Here is an 18780-nt window from a genome sequence, read left to right on the forward strand (position 1 = left end):
GACTACTTTTGATCGGCTGCAGGGAGACTTACCAAAGACTAATAACTTGTTAGAAGGGTGGCATCGAAGTCTTCAGTTAACATTGGGTTATAACCACCAACCTTTTATAAGTTTGTGGAGTTTTTGAAATTGGAGCAAGACAATGCAGAGAAAAGGATACTGAGAATCAGAGCTGGACACGACGATTCCAGAAAAAAAGCAAATTATCAGACAACAGCTAGGGCAGTAAAAATTCTAGTTAGTAAATATGGGAATCGACCAAACAAATTGGAATACTTACAAAATATAAGCTACCTCATTGAATTACAGAAATAAATTAATATGAATATTTTTGTACAGGAATATTTTATAGTAAGTCATTTCAACAAATATTTTTGTCTACTTTTTAAAATTCCATATTTTACAAATAAAAAATTAATTTGATCACTGTTTTCTTTGTTTTCCATGTTTTTATTTTATTTCACAAATTGTCTTTGTGCTGAATAGTCCTTGCCCTGAATCGTCAAGCACAGAATTGTCTCTAAGCTGAATTGTCGTGCGCTAAATTGTCTCTCAGCTGAATTGTCATGTGCTGAATTGTCGGCGCGGAATTGTCATGTGCGGAAATGTCGGTGTTCCGAATTTAGTAACATACCCAAGCATTAGGACCTAAGATCATTTGAGACCAATGTTTAGGCGTCTACTAGATCAGCCATCCTTGTTTGCATAACCAACATTTACCTAGGTGGAATAAACTTCATAAATATGAACATCATGTTTATGCTTTTTGAATGCTGACTTAATTAGCCTTTCATCTTCAGCTTTGAAAAATTAAACAAAAAATTATTACTGAATTTGTACATTACTCTACACTGTAGTAAAAGATAGACAAAATGCATACTGAAAACACACATCATCAACACAAACACATTGGTTAAAAACGAATTAATTTATCAGTACATTTAAATTTTTGTACATTTTATAAGCTAAATTTACTTATGCAATGGACAAAATTGTCATTAATAACTCCGTGAGCAACGGATGGGGTTTTGGGTTGGGTGCATTGGTCTACCTGATAATCTCCAGTATGATTAACACTCTCTGAATATTTTAATTTGGATGAAATAATGTCTGTTGATATGCTCCAACTAGACTCAGCCAACTATAAAAGCAGACAATACTAGCTGGTACTTAAACATTACCAAGTAATGGACCAATCCAAAAGGGCAGCCCCCGATTCAGAAATATATTGGCAATCTCTTCTCTTATTGGCTGAACAGCCAATAAGAATATTTGCTTTAATTTGTCAGATCAGTCATTTTTATGTTTTATGTCTGTATATTTGCTTTACCTTTTACAGGAAAGGCAGGCCAACGAGCCTGAGTTTTCCCCTCAGCAATCTTTGTTACTAACAGAAAGAGACTGTCATTCATGGATGTCTTTGCTTTTAACTATAACTTGTTATATTGTACCAATTTTTTATCTTTTACAACTTTAAGCATCATCATGAAAAGCTGTCATTCTCCTTATAATTTAAAGTTTCTGTAATACCTACCCTTAACAAAGTGCCTTATCAATGCCAGACACACAATCATATACATCACTTAATAAAAGTATACTTCATATGAGGATGTGTCTGTGAGTGTTTATAGTTTTAACAAAATATCCATTCTAAGGCTATAAAGAAAAAATGTCTGATAAACTTCCTATAACAAATGCAATGCGAGAGTGTCCTAAGACAACTTTACATCTTTGGTATACTGTACAAAAATGAATATAAAAATATTCATCATATTCTAAGGCTAATTAAAAAGAACAAAGGCCAATGGGAAAGGTAAACTAATGGCCATTTCTAGCAAAGCCTGGAAAAACAAAAACCAAGTTTAGCTTAATATTTTCAGTACCTAAACAGGAGTCAGTGGTAACGTATACAAAATTTACCCTTCTGGCCTCGTATTTAGGCACAAGAATAAATGGAAGAGTAGCCAAAATTTGGTCTTTTGTTCTTGTATTTAAACATATGAGGTTCATATACAATATCTCAGAGCAAACGTTACAAAATGAAACAGTCCTCACTAGAACTGAGAAATCTATAAAATATTTATGAGAATCTTCAGCTAGAATTTCGTGACCAGGTGACACAGGTTTTGTCTTTCCAGGACACAGCCATTAAACAGCTTTTATACAGCAATAAGCTTCAGTAAAAATTAGAACATATGAAAAAACCTTCAATCAAAATTCTATATAAGGAAACATTTTCAAGTAGTCTGAGGTTGCTACATGATCTTCAGTGAAAATTAGCATATATGGAAAAATCTTTCAGGTAGTTTGAGGCTGCAATATACAGCATTGCATACTGTTCCTGGAAATGAAAGGCAACAGAATAAATAATATGGTAAAAAAAATATACTGTATACAAACAAACAAAATTTCACTTGGGGGAAAAATGTGTATATTTATCATTTTGTGTAGTGTGATGTCAGTCTTTAAGCATCAAATACACAAAGAGAATCTGAATACTACATCTTAAAATCCGAGACAAAGTATCTTTAATAATTAAAGACAATTTATCACTAAAGATGTTAACACTAATCATTAACCAACAGTGGGCACTATCATACAATTTACTTCTTATATGATCATTATAAATTTACTGCAATGTTATCATTAATAATATATTGTGGGGCACAGCTTAGATATAACTTCAGTATAACAATGTACAACTGACGGAAACTTTAAAATACATACTTTACATGTTATGAACTGGTAACGGTACCTCAACAGCTTTGCAACAGATCTATAAATGTCAAAAACTTGCTCTGTTTGAGCTCGCTGTAAAGTGAAAGTTATCCCCATCAGCAAACCACATCCTGTCGCTCCATCCCTGAAAAAATTTTCTGATATATTATGAGTTCAGCAACAGACCACACTGCGACGGTTTTCCATGAGTACTCCATCAACAACCACAACGTAAAGTGGAATTTGATGTTGCACTTCATAGTACACGATGGAAAAAATATATGGGTCTGGGATGCTCACAAGCCTATCTTTCCCCATGGTTTTTTGCAGTCTGTAATCTTTAACTTGAAGCTGAAACTGTAGCAATGTTTGCATGTGCCTTACCTCTGGAGTTAAAATGATAAGGAAATAAAACAGTCAGCCTACAGCTGCAACCTTCCATGCCTATAATCACATGCTGGGTGTATGATCCTTCAAATTTTTTTTCATATTTCATTATTAGCAAAATTATTTTGTTACAATCAGATGGTGAACAAGCTCAGATCATACGTACAGACATAGCATCTTTCATATTTACCGTCCAAACCACTGTTCAAGTAATGTACCTAAACTTAATAGATTTCATTACTTCTCAGATACAACATCAAGTATGGAAGAAAATCTTGTACTTTTGTGCTTTTGGTTTTACAAGTAAAGTGCATGCAGCCATTTTTTTGTAGTTAAAAGTTCTAACTACATAGTGGAATATAGTTACATGGTGTAATGTACATACCTCCTGCACATTTTTCAATTTACATGAAGTAATTTTTAACAAGTGAGGGTCACTCTTTGCTCGTCTGGCAACCACATGCTCAGAAATTCTGAAGTGTTTCTTTAAATATAGTGTAATGGCACGCATCTTTATACTGTAACTGCATTTCAGAATAAGCAAACACACCTCAGCAAATCATTACGTATTAATCAAACATTTAAAAACAGTTCCTTACATGCACTTTTATTCCTAAGGAATTGCAAACCAGAGTATGTCACATAGGAATATCCTTCATCACAAGCTGGAGAGTCACTGAATTTGGCAACTATGTATAGTTGGGTTAACTATTAGCAATGGTGAGTGGGAGGAATACCCCTCATTTACCTACCACCACAGAGCTCTTTTTCTTTGGTCATCATTATGAGGACATCTTGTTGCACTCCCCCATGACTACGAAGTGGAACTCACATTTTTTTATTTGAGTTGTTGTCTTTGAAGTGTGTGAGCGAGTGTATTAAACTTTCATCCCCTCTGTTTTTCGGAGGTGAATCTCCACTGTTGAATAATACTCTCTTCCTTTCAGAATCAGCAGTGCTTCTTTTGCATGGGAGAATCTACTGCCGTTGGGATGTTTTTGGTACAACGGTACCCTTCAAGTGTTAGCCTAGCATTCCCTCCTTGCTGCTGTACAACTCCTTATACTCCTTCCCTGACTACTATACCCCTTCCTGAGTGAGAGATGGCCACTGCCGTCTGTAATAATGTGAAAAATATTTTGCAAATTGTTACCATTTGCATGAGTATCCCATGAATATGAAACGAACATATTTTATCATGATGTTCTTGGTACAGTAAGATTTTACCAGTAAACCTTTTTAATATTTCAATAATTTACTTTTGTCAGATAATAATGTTCTCCTGAAGTCAGGGGGGATTTGAGGAGTAATACACCATTGCGAAAACCACATAAGTTACAAATCTTCCAGTGACTCATCTTCTTTAATTGGCTGATGCAAGAATGTATCTGTAATAACGTATACTTTTTTGTTTTTATGACACAATTTCTGATTATTGTCTAGCAAAGATTACCTTCCTCCGGGGCCTATGAAAAATGTTACTATCAGTCTTTACGACATAGTCAAAATCTGAAACATACTTCAGGAAAAATTCAACACTGGATATTACACTAGTTAAGTTCTATGGGTTATTACATAGCACATAAAAAAATGAAATTATCAGTACGTTAACTGGGAAACCGTTGGGTTATTCCTCATATTGTATTTGTTGAAATAATACCATATATCTGTTGTAATGGTCACTGGCTAATTTCAAAATAATATTTAGCTATTACTGTACAATAATACATTACCTTACCTTGCCTAAAACGATAATCCTTCCTTGTGCATAATGTGGAAACATCTGTAACCCTAATACGTATATATGTAGTAGCAGAAAAACAGAATACAGTATATTATCTTCAGAACAATGACTCATCCAAATACGTAACCTTGAAAAATAAATGTTATTAAGAAAGACTATACTCCAGTAGAATCTCTAAAATGACATAGCTTATCATGACTTCAACATAATTAATGTTTCTCATACCCACAACACAGCAGAGGTGGCCCAGCATCTGACTGTGTGGTTGGGTGGAGCAATTTGTCAGCCAAATTTAACAAAACATTTGTGCATGTAGGAGTGGGAGATCCATACTCCCAGTTAAGAACAACATAAGCACTGAATGTATGACACAATCCCTGAAACACGAAAATGAAAACAATATTGTAAGGCATTTAAAAAAACAATGTACTTTATATGTTAAAGAGATATGCAGACAAATGATATAGACATTAAACATCAGATGAAAATCAGTATGAGTAGCAAGGATTACTAAAATCATTTGCTGAACTTACACGTGGATTTTTCACAGTCACAGTGTACTGCTTGAGGTCTGGTCCAGACGGTACTGGAGAACACAAAGTGATCTTGTAGCCAGACACATTCATCTCTTTGCCATCCTTAGGAAGTATAGGAGGAAACTCCTGAAAGATTGTGATTTTTTTTATTTATACATTTCAAGATCTAATAAATACAATGGAAATAATTAAAATAATATAACAGGACATGTATCAAATGTTAACAACACTAGATGAAGAGTCTGGTGTTGCTAACTGTCATACAGTAATTCTAATTTTAACAAAGTAAAGTTTATCTAGCTGACAGTCCCAAATTCATTACCAATTATATCTTCAATGTCATGAAGATGTAGATTCTCCCTGAAACACTACTTTGCTAGTACTACAACAAGAACACAGAATGGCAAATTTTTCATCAATTTGTATTTTTCATAGCTAACAAACCTGAGGTTTTAACAATAGGATAATCTTTTAGCACCAGCTGGAAACAGGTTAAAACAATCAAAGATTGTAAAGCAACTCATGCATATACATGGTGGAAGCTGTCACTGACCAGGTTTGGTACCTTGTGACGCGTCAGTCTTTCTTCCAACTCAGTATATGAGAGGGGCAGTTAGAGGCGGGCAATAAATGTTAGCCAGCTGGGTTTAAACATAATGAGATATGACCAGATTCACTGCATTCGTGGAAGGTAAAGACAACTCTGTCCTTCCTCCCCAATACATGCTACTGAGAAGCAGATTTGTCTATTGTATAGGAGTAAAACAAATAATTACAATCAGTATGACTACCACACTCACCTGTATCAGACTAGTTCCAGCATATGACGTGTCTATTTTTCGACCTCCCCATAGGAAGATGAAAGGAAAAAAGAGAAAGGAAACCAGCCAACTCGCTCATTATCTCTTCCACACAATCATCTTAGGTAAGATGCAAACTGTCCCGCTTGGGGTACTAGATGAGGTACACAACTTGTTGAGCCACCACCAGACCCAAGGAAAAAGTGTCCAAGGACCTGTGAGTAATGTCCTTTAGGTAAAAGGAAGTGAACGTGGCTTGCCGAGCCAAGAACCAGTATTCAAAATCCTAAGTATATCTTAGTTTTACCAGACCATTGAGCTGATTAACAGCTCTACTAGGGCTGGCCCTAAGGATTAGATATTTTTACGTGGCTAAGAACCAATTGGTTATCATCTAGCAATGGGACTTAGAGCTTATTGGGGGATCCGAACCACATTATATCGAGAAATTAATTTCTATCAGCATAAATAAATTCCTCTGTTTCCCCGTTGGCAGAGCCGAGAATCGAACTTTGGACCACTGGATTGGTAGCTAAGTGCGAAAACCTCTTGTCCAATGCAGAACTTTGAAATCCTGTGAACAGACAAATTCTTCTTAAATGCCAATGAGGAACTTATACCTCTGATCTCATGTGCTCTAGCCTGCACAGACTCAGTGACAGAACTAGCAGGTAAGGACTATGCCTGATTAATCACCTCATTTAACCAGAATAAAATTGTGTTCTTGGACACTTCCTTTCTGGACTGGCCCATGCTAACAAAAAGTCTATGACACATAGGCCTTAGGTGATAAGTCATCTATAGATAGGAGCGCAGAGCTCTGACGGGACAAAGAAATAACTTCTGCAGATCGCTGTCCACAAACTCTTTCAGTGGGGGAATAGAAAACTAGGCAAATCCATCATCATGCACCAAGGAATTCTGAGTCTTAGCCACGAATTCCAGGGCAAATTCGAAAGCTACAGACTCCCAGCCCCTCAGGCCATGAAGCTCTCCGACTCTTTCTGAGGATGCCAAGGCCAACAGGAAAACCGTCTTCTGAGTCAGATTCCTGTCTGATGATCGACATAGAGGCTCAGATGGAGCTCGAGTAAGACTGAAAAGTTTGCAAAGCTGTTGATCTAAATCTATGATAAAATACTTTTGCATTCTGATTACGTAATGATAAATCACAGTCAAGCATTTTTATATTACATTCAACTAACCTCAGCATTTTCTCTATAGTGGTTAATTAGGACAACAAAAGGGCACTTTTTCTCCATGATCATCCTCCAAAATCTAGCTTGTGTTTCTCTTAATGGATGCTCGGTCACAAGGAATTTATCTTGCTTGCTGAATCCATGAATTTGCACAGCATTAATGTACTGTGATTCTTCTTTTCCATTTGTCATTTGTAGGTAAATTCTATGATTGTCAGAAGGCAAGATATCTGGATTTCTATTTAGGTGTCTTACTGCCTGGCTGGATGAAAATCTGTAAGACAAAGGTGTTGGCAAGGCTTTGGCTTTTTCATATTCTGAAGAAGCCCTTGCTAGGAGGTTTTCTAGGTTATTCTGAAGGTCAACTGAAGTAACTGTAGTAATATTTCCAAAGAGGATCTCCTCTGTAATCATAAGAGCTAGATTATACTGATCTATATTCTCAACAAGACGACCCCTTCCACTGCGAAGTCTTGTCAGAACCTCTATGGGATCAATACTGCCTTCTAACACCAGCATTTCATGAAGCAAGAGCACCATCAATACTGTTCCTGTTCTTCCAATGCCAGCAGAGCAATGAACCACAACACCACCACCTGAGGAAAATGTAATATCGTCAATAGGTGCAGGAATGAAGCAGCAAGAAAATGTTACAGTGTTCTGATATTCTATATTCCTCTATGAATTAACAGATCAAATCAGCATTTTTTAATTATACAAAACACGCAATTCTTTAGTTACAAAAAAAAAACCATAATTATATCAATATCACATGGAATTTATTATCTCAATCTAAAGCAAGATTTCTTTCTCAAGCTGCACTAACCATCAACATGGTTGTTCAAGAAAAAAGTAATCAAAGAGGAGATAGAATAAGCTTCATCTGGGACTCCATGATCAGGCCAATTTGTATAATGATAATGCGTCACAGTGAGTTGTGGCTTACCATCCACAAAGACCTGAAATTAAGATTTATCACTATTAACATTAACATTACTTAGAAAATATATATATATATATATATATATATATATATATATATATATATATATATAATATATATATATATAATATTATATATAAATTATATTATCCTACAAGACATTGAAAAGTTTAAGTTGGCAAATAATTAGTCAAATTTCTAAACTTAATGAGTAAAAACATAGATCCCAACATCTGAAACATGATGAGCAATGTTAACTGCAAGAATGACAATTCAAGGGAGAAAATTAATTTTATCACTTGAGACTGATTTACATATCACAATGCACTGACAAAACTTGCACATGAACCTATGGAGGAAAAAAAATGCTGAGGAAGGTCAAAGATCTATAGCGGCACTAATGCATATATATAAATACCAATGTGTATCTGTAAATACCATATATTTATCGCCTGTTCTTTAAGTCAATTCTGTATGAAAAGCAAATATGCGTTTCATTTGAAATAAACTTGTTTCTGGACACCACATAACTGAAATCATATAATAAGCACTGAATATAAGCAGGTTTCAGCCACAAACATAAATAAAATATTTCTTAAAAGTAGAAACTTTTTTTTTTTTTGCATTAGTTGATAAACAAAATCTAAGACAACCGATAAGTTTTTACTTATGAAATTTAAGAGATCAATATCATATATAAATATATAAATAAACTGTGGTCCCTTCTAGCCACTGTAGTAGAACGTTAAAAGCACTGTATCTGTTACTTGATGTAATTCACTTCTTTCTGGTATCTTCCTGAAAACTTGTAACCTGATCTTAACATATGAGCTGAAATTTATCTGAGAATTCTGCACCCACCTGGATTTGAGAAACTGTAAAATAAGGCTTTTGGAGAGAAGAGACCACCTGAATGGAATAATTGTCAAATGTCAGTATTTCCTCATGCTTCATGTACTGACCGACCTTAACCTGAACACAAAGAAAAATAATTCATACATATTAATAGATGACTCATGGTTAAAATTTTATATTAAGGTTGAATAAATGCCAATATCTTAACTGTCCTGATCCCTAAATATATAAGGATTCTCTATACAATTAATGTAGAAAGAATAAATAATTCTATACACACATATTATATATATGTATATATATATATATATATATATTATATATATATATATATATATATATATATATATATAAAAAATTATTATATGATATGTGTGTATAGAATGTATGCTTCTTAGTTTAGCCATACAATTTCACAAGCTGCATTACTACTAGAATGAACAGGATATAAAACCTTATTTTGAGTAGTTTTGCCTGTTATGGTACCATAAAACCTCTCAATTTTATGGAGCTAGGCAAGTGCCATAAAACTGGATCGCCATCAACCTAGTCCACCGATAACCAGGGACAGCCTGTATATATATATATATATATATATATATAATATATATTATATATATAACTATATATTATATATCTATATATATATCTATATATATATATAGATCTATATATATATATAGAATTATATATATATATATATATATATATATATTAATATATATAAAAATATATATATATCTATAATATATATAATAAGATATATAATAACGTTATATAATATAAATATATTTATAGTATAATAACGATAATATTTATATCTATATATAATACGTATATCATATATCGTATATAGTGTACATATATATATATATATATAATATATATATCTATATATATATATATATATATATATTTATATAGTGTAATATAATTATATATATATAATAATATATATATTTATATAGTGTACATATGTATATATATATATATATATATTATATATATATATATATTATATATATATAATATAGATATATCATATAAATATATAATATATATATATATATACAGGCTGTCTCTGGTTATTGGTGGACTCGGTTGATGGCGATCCAGTTTTATGGCACTTGCCTAGCTCCATAAAATTAAGAGATTTATGGTGCCATAATATGCCTAAACTACTCAAAATAAGGTTTTAAATTCTATTCATTCTAGTAGTAATGCAGCTTGTGAAATTGTATGGCTAAACTAAGAGGCATACATTTTAAAACCAGGTATACCAACTTTCAAACCATAGTACTAATGTTTTCTAATACAGTATACTGCAGGTACACTTACCACCTGCTGACACAGCTCATTCATACAGAAATCAATGCACTGTTTTGCTCATTTGCTTTATTTATTCAATTTCCATATTACATTTTCATAAAATAACCTGGATTTGATTTGGAGTTCGTAGCTGATTATTTTTAAAATTTTCTTGAAAGTTGCTAGCCCCACTAGTTTTATGTCCCTGGTTCCCTATGAATTGAGGAACTTTATATAGAAAGCATTACCTTTCCACCTTCTTCAAAATTGGCTACCATGATAATAGCAGTAACCTGTTGTTCTACAATCATCCGCCAAAAGTCTTTGATAGTTGGTTCTGACTGATCCTTTGGTCCTTGAGTGGCTATATACCTAATGTTGGAATAACCCTGAAAAAGAAAGTAACTTAATAAAATGTGGTGCAGTTGAGAACTGCAGAACAGTCCAGAAGAACGTCTGGAATGATTCATGTCTGATTAATGGTCAAAATATCCAAATATCATGTGATCACTAACACAAATATGAAGTACTTACTCAGTTTTATTCACAATTTATTTACATGTGTATTTTGCATTCTGGTTTCTGTTTTATAGGGGAGTATTTTAATACATATTTTCCCTTACCTGAATGTGATTAGCATTGATGTAATCAGTTGAGGGATCATTGTTGATAATGCTTAATCTAACCCTTGTCTCATCATCTGTATACAGAAATAATTTGTTATTTCATTATTGCTACAAAGATCACAAGTGCTGCTATGAACTAATAAATTCATAATGAAGGTAATGAAGATGGTGATGGTGGTGCTTTAGCACTAAAGCAAAGTTTCATCTTAATTACAACTCTTTGAAGTTTCCAAAGATTTTCTTTAACTGAAGTCTGAGTTCTGAGACATTTGAAGTCTGAATGTGATTTACCTTTCCTTCCCAGAAGAAATTGCGTCTCTTCTCAAGGAAAGTATATTTCAATCAACCTTTGCTCTGCTGCACCACAAGAAACAACAGAGGTGTCAAAGGTAGTTTCTAACCTCTTTGCATTATGAAGAATAAAAAATTAAGAGAAACAACACTGCTATACTCAAAGGAACCTTACATGTAGGATGAAGACTACTACCATAGTTAACATTTCCCTTCTTCATAGTACTTTGGCCTATTTTGTACCACTGAATATTTCCTTTCAACCTTTATTATGGTTGTAATTGCTTTAATATTTTACTTTTTCAATGAGATTTTTCTTTTAATTGAGGATGCATACTTAATATTCTAATTTACCATTGTCCTTTGTTTCTGAAATATATTATTTCCTAACCAACAGAGATAGCCAAGTTTTCTACTGAATTAATCCAACATGGTGCAATGTCATTAAAATGGCCAGAATCAACGAGTTTACAGCACTATACCTGTATCCATGTTCTAAAAGCACAAAGAAGATACTTTCTCCTTTGTGCTTTGGGTTTGGAACATGAGAAAAAGTATTTCAATTGCTATGTTTGAGAAGACTACACTAAAGTTTTAAGCTATTCATGTATAACATGAATATTGTAGCTGTCATATGTGTGACAAGGAAGGGACTAGTTCTGATGGTGTCGGATGGCGTCTTAAGATGTGTTGAAAAGCAACACGATTGCCAGTCTCATTTTGATCAAAGAGCAAAAGTACGCAATAGGAAGAGAGCTGGAATAACTTGATAAACTTAGCATGGCCAAGGTGAATGACAACTTTGCTGAGAAGCTTCCTAGAAGATAACTGATTGATAGAAATATGCCGTTCCATTAGTTTAGAGAATGGTAAGAGATATGCAGCACAAAAACATGTTGATAATGTACGTATAGTGTAAGTTGAAGTTTATTGTAGTACCTAAGGGATTTTTCAATATAAAAGCAAAGTGTGTGCAAGAATAATTAGCAGAAAGTGACTGGTGGATAATAAAAGTAGCAAGACAGCTCATGTCTCCACTGTTATTAAACATTTAAATTGATACAATTATGAGAAAATTTTTAAAAATATTGGGATTACATTTAGGTTGCTCTGAATAAAAGAAAGAGAGTTTATGTTGTAAGAATGGAAATAGTGAACTAGTATATGCACTTCATTCTATAAAATTCGGAAGAGGAAGGCTTCTTAAAAAGATAAAGTAAAACTTGATGAGGAAGGCTTCTTTAAAAAAGGATAGATAAAAAAATTATGATAGAGGAGATAGACTCGGAATAAATCGGTTGTTAAATGCAGTGATGGCATAATAATTCTACATAAATGGAATCAGTGCACTACCTACGGTGGACACTTTCATGAAGTGACAAGAATTAATTAAAAGGCGGTTAAAGCTTCCAACACAATAGAAGAGACAATGAATAGTAATTATGTCAATACTATTTTCATTATCATCATCGTGAGTAATCTATGGTCAAGATACTGACAAAGGCAAGGCAGACCAAATCAGGGGGCCATCTCTACATGAAATGTGTGTTCATGAAATTCTCATTTTGAGGGATAACATAACTTTCACTTTAGACTACAGAAATAAATGGAATATATGAATTATCATTACAATTATGGATAAAGTTGTCATAACGTACATGGTAAGTTATTCCTGTATCTATTCTTCTTTTTGTTTGATGGTTTAGTTCCAACTGTTGCATCTCTCAGGTAATCTGGAATGGTCTGAAATAAACAGACATACAAATAAAATTATAAAACGTGCATAAACATAAGTATATATCAGTATATTTGGCCACAAGGAAAGTTAAATAAATAGGTGCAAGATCTTCTGCCTTTTCTTCAAGACATTCTCAAGTAGACTAAACACAGTAACACAAAAGATCACAAAGAACAGTTTTACATATAACAACTAACCCTCATGGGGTATATAACCATTTCAATCCATATAAAGTTTGTTACATTTGGATTAAATCTTCAGGTAAAGAACAGTTGCCTAAGATGAACTCCAATACTTGAACACAACAAAGTGAGGCAAAGTACATTTAACCTAGATTACTGACATTCTTTACTTTCTTTTTTAAATTTCCACTGAACATCTTGTGCAGAATGGGCTAAGAGTTTACTGACCTGAACTTAAATTGATATTAATTTCCTTGGTTATTTGTATCAATGCAGATTCAAGGACCTATCAATCCTAAGTGATTTTCCACCCAGGTGGAAAAAAAAGAGCATGATTCTTTTGGCCAGTTCTAACCAAATATTTACGTTGATTTAATCTGCAATTTAATTCCTTTCTTGTTAGTCACAAATAAAATGAATTGCAGTCTATACATGGGATTGTGTAAATGAACTACCGGAGATTGGAAAAGTTACTCAAAACATTTATTATCCAGCTCATATTCTGGATACTTGCTACAACAGAGCTACAAAAGTATTTCAAAATAAAAGTGACATGATGAAAGAATGACCTAACACCAACATTCCTTTGCCTGCATCCATCAACTTTCAGTATTTCAAAACAATTTTGGTCATTGTGTATGTAATATTTCTACACAATAACTGTAAAGATCATGCTTATAAGAAATTATTCGACCAAAGTAGTGACATGTTTACCAAAGAAAAAAAAATACTGTGTTTGATGGCATAAAAGACTACCTTTTTCCTTGAACCTACTCAAAGTTTATCACTGAGGTAATATGCAAAGTTGAGGTATTTGGAATGCTAATGTCTACCCAGATGCCTTAGACTACAATCATCTTTAACTAGCCAGATTCTACAGTACTGTAATATTACCAGTATTTACTTAAATATTATCATTATTATCAACATTATTATTCATTGGCATTTTGGTAGAGCTTCCTACCATTTTCCAAAAGGCAAATGAAGCCAGGGGCACAACTATGCCATATTCCATATTTATACCCACAAGAGGGCTTACAAAACTTTTTTACCCCGTCACTAGTGACAATCCCATGTGGAGGAGAAGTGTGGCTTAGCAAATATCTTGCCCTGAGAATAGACACTGCTATTTCTACACTAGTATGACTACAACTCAACTCTCATTTACGACCACTCTTCACCTAAAAATGGGGGCTGTATACCAGCACTACACGAGGGAACATGGCAGTACCCCTAATGCCAGCAAAACTTACGGAGCTCAAAAATACTGGAAAGAGACAATGATCACCACCGCCTTCAATATATGGAGGCCGTCACCATCCTCCTGGTTTTATGTTGAACATAAACCAGAATCTTCTTCACCCTACCACTGTCAGAATGGCAAGTCATGCCCCTGGGATAACAATTGAGGCAGTGCACCCTATGCTCAGTACTCCCAGGACCTGGTGCCAGCCAATCTGCGCTTACATCAGTCGGCCATACTTTCGCGGATGAGTCATTCTGCTCCCAGCAAACAAGAGGAGGCATCCAGCTTTGACAACCCATCATAAATTGCCCCCAAAATTTCTGTAAGCCCTATGGCATAGTTGTACCCCTGGCCTCATTCGTCTTTTGAAATATGATGGAAAGCTGTACCGGAAAGTCAAGGAATAAATGAACTTTGGACTGTAATTTAATTGCTGTTACAAAGAAACTAATTTGGGAGATTGAGAAACTGCAACACAAACTCAACAGCATCCAGACTGTCGTTCTGTTCAATAATGTTTGTTTGAGAGAGGGTCTCTTCCGAGATATCCTTCTTTGTAGCATTATTACAGAAAAATTCCTCATAACCAGCACCCTTAACCAAAGGGTTGCCAGTTATCTGACTTTCCAGTCTGCTTAAAAGAAGTCATTATAAAATGCCACACATGTATCCCCCACTGTCATTTCGTATTGACTTTTAGATAAACAATAGTGCTTCAGTTCATCATTAATTATTCTAGCCTCTTAAACCAAACAATAGCCTGTGCTCACATAACTTTGAATGTAGTGTGACGACAACTTAATCTGTACATCAACACACATGCAAGTATGTAAACACCGATGTATTTGAACCAGACCTTCTGAAACCATGCACTGTACTACACTCGCTTTGCATTTGAATTATTCTCCATATGAAAGAAAATATTTGAGAGAGAGAGAGAGAGAGAGAGAGAGAGATACTGTATATAATTCATCTATATATTTATGTATGTATGTATGTATATATATATATATATATATATATATATATATATATATATATATATATATATATATATATATACACACACACACACACAACACACATATATATAATATTATATATATTATTAATATATATATATAATTATATATAATATATATATATAATTCTATTATATATTACAAGTGTGTAATGTTAATGAATCACATATCATGTCTTGCTTGGAGACAAGCTGAGCTGTAAGGGCAGCTTACTTGAGTGAAGGAATTTGGGTACGTAAGCAGTTTAACCAAGAGACTGCTCGTCCTGTCGTCAAGCATGTACATTCGTTTGTACGGATGTTACAGGTCTAATAGACCAAGGCACTTGCGAAAGCCTCGTTCCTTTTGGTGAGATCAAAGAGGTCAGGTGGTACACGCCGAGTGTCGGGAGAGGAAACCCCCATCGTAAAGGTATGACTCATATTTTGTAAGACTTAGAAAACTGTTACCTTTGAAAAGAGAGAGAAGTGTGAAAAACACTCTTTACTTAAATACTTTGAAAAGAGTGATGTGTGAAGTGTATCTTTTATCCATTATTATCTTTATTATAGATGGGTCCTATTCCATGGCTAATTTAGAGACGGGATTCTCTAACCTGACTAATACGATGAACTTATTGACATTTTGGGTCTGGGAGTGAATTCTTAGTCAGGAGGGTAGAATGTTAACTTACTAGTTTTTTTTTATGGGCAGATTTGGGTTTTTCTTCTTGTCATTATGACTTGTTTAATCATTTTTGTTCTATTTTATATTCAACTGCTTTGGGTAATAAATAGTATATCTTTATACTTACGAGATCTTAATAGCCTAACGACATGGTTGGTTGCAGACAGAGGTAAGGGTTTCCAATTTGTGTAGCTTTAATAAAAGGGGGGGGGGGGTTAATAGTGGTGGCAGGTGGTTTAAGAGGCTTTTTATATATTTTATAAGACTGGAGACCAGTTAGACATTGATGTTTTTTTTTTTTTTTTGGTAGGAAAAGGGGTTATAATCATGTCACAGGCAACTCGGGGCTCTTTTTGCTGATTCAATGGGTTGGACAGGGAGAAGCTGTTCGTCTCTCGGGCTAAGTCAGTGTCAGCCATCTTGGGATTCTTGAATAACAGTGTTTTAAAACGTGAAGGGGAAAAGTTTAATTTTCGACGTATTAAAGTGTTTCACAAGTGTGGTAAATAGTTCACGCATATTTGCGGTGCGTATACGAATTTGGTTTCCAGTCATATGAAGATGTGAGTGTATTTTTCAAGATTTCTTTCTTATTTTCTTCTTTTTATCTTTTATATTTTTTTTACTTCTTTTTGTTGTTTATATTCCTTTTGTTTGTTTGTGGCGAATTTACTCGAGCGGAGTTTTTGTTGCGAGTCACACCCTGAGAGAGAGAGAGAGAGAGAGCTGGTGTGTGAGACTGAGACGGTCGCCGGGGTGTAGCGCTTAGTAAGCGTTTTGCATTTTTTTTCTTTTTTCTATCCCCTCCCTATTTTTGTTGTTGTTGTTGTTTTCGTGGGATAATATACTGGGCGTGGGGTGCATTTGCCTTTTGTTATCCATTATTGGGGGAAAATTTGTATTAATTTTTCTGGATTGGGTTTTGTGTACATAAATACATTGATGTTATTGAGATCGGGGAATCTTATAGAACAGAATAGCTTTCGGAAACAGAGAAAGATGGTGGATACTAAGAGTACCACAATGCTACTACATCACGTAACGAACGTGAGTGCGGGCGTGAGTCCATTTAGAGGGATGGTAGATGGCGTTTTATCACAGCCTGTCCAAATTTTTATTGAAGGAGTTAATAATTATTTAGCGGGAAAGAATATATAGGGCGATATAGATGTATTTAGAGAGGCGAAAGCTTTGTTAGATTTCAATAGGGGAGACCTCTCCCATCGTTGCCGGCGTTTCCAATTTACAAAATGTCGTACCTGGACGGACTTGCAAGCATTTTTGAATACAGCTTATGGCTCAAAGGAACACGGAGATATGGTGAGGGACCTTCGGGGTCTTTATAAACTACGGAAGGGCACTAATAGCCTCGTAGAATATCGTTAAAAACTTTTTGACGCAATGGCGGATTGGGTAGGAAAATTGAAAACATCTAAATGGGCTACAGGGGGTAATCTCTCTCTTGATAACATTCATAAACTGATCTATTTTTCCCTGCTCTTGCACAATGTACCGGATGCGATAGTGAATAGCTTTGATGAAAAGATTGAACCTACTTCAGACGAAGAATTACTTTATGCCCAAATTAAGAAACATATGTCTAAATGTCCCACTGTGGATAGTACAATTTTTAATGGGACAGGCCCGAGGGATAGAGTGCAAAGAGACACAGAATCTTCTCCTCCCCGTCTGTGCGCAAAAGTTGAATATAACAAAAGATTGATCGATCAAAAGCAACAGCAGTTGCGCTGTTTCAACTGCAATAAACCAGGGCATCCAAAGAAATTGTGTAGGGTTAAATATTGTGGAATGTGTAAAAGTACTGATCATTATTGGCAGTCTTGTCCGTTTCAGATATGGAGAGATGCGAGGAATACACCTCAAGGTTCTGGTAATTATAATGTGAGAACTTCCCAGGCAGGTCAAACCAGAGGGCAAAGGGTGTCAGCGAAATTTTTGGAAGTCCGATCAACAAAAAGGGTACAGGTGATTGGTAAATGCCATTGTGGTCTCGTGGGAGATGCCCCAGAGCCCAGGCCTATATTCTATGGAACAGTAGGGGATGTGGATATCCCGATATTTATAGACTCGGGGGCATCAATAAATCTAATGGACTATAATTTGTATCAATCCATGTTTTCCAATTACCCTTTGCAACCCTTAACGGAGACGGTGTGTGATGTGCAAGCCCATAGATTAAATACCCTGGGTTGTGTTCAAATACAGTTTACTCTTGGTGACAGAGTGTTAACAGAACCATTTTTGGTAATGAAAGGAATTGCATTGGGCAACAGACTTTTGCTGGGTCACCCTGCTTGTAGAAGACACAAGATTTCGATCCATGCAGGTGTTAATGGGATAACAGTCGGGATACCAGATATTTTTCTGAATAGAATGGAGGACATGGAGGTTATTGAAAGAGGAGATGGTGCTCGGTGATATTAATGGCGGTGATACGAGTGTTATGGAGAAAGGTAATATTAAAACCCACGTTGCTGATATGGGAAATGATTACGGGG

General features: G+C 34.6%; 1 protein-coding gene across 1 annotated transcript in view; it reads right to left on the reverse strand.

The window, feature by feature from the left end:
* Nucleotides 1–731: 731 nt before the first annotated feature.
* Nucleotides 732–18780, reverse strand: part of LOC135217128 (receptor-type tyrosine-protein phosphatase delta-like) — a gene marked incomplete in the record, with an annotated part of 217514 nt that continues 199465 nt past the window's right edge. Inside the window, 10 exon segments of the mRNA XM_064252834.1 lie at nt 732–2341; nt 2728–2863; nt 5075–5226; nt 5383–5511; nt 7391–7980; nt 8211–8343; nt 9189–9299; nt 10739–10879; nt 11114–11190; nt 13066–13150. Of these exon segments, the coding sequence (XP_064108904.1) occupies nt 2267–2341; nt 2728–2863; nt 5075–5226; nt 5383–5511; nt 7391–7980; nt 8211–8343; nt 9189–9299; nt 10739–10879; nt 11114–11190; nt 13066–13150 (1629 nt within the window).

The sequence above is a fragment of the Macrobrachium nipponense genome, chromosome 7 (genome assembly GCF_015104395.2).
Source record: "Macrobrachium nipponense isolate FS-2020 chromosome 7, ASM1510439v2, whole genome shotgun sequence".
Classification (NCBI taxonomy): Eukaryota; Metazoa; Arthropoda; class Malacostraca; order Decapoda; family Palaemonidae; genus Macrobrachium; species Macrobrachium nipponense.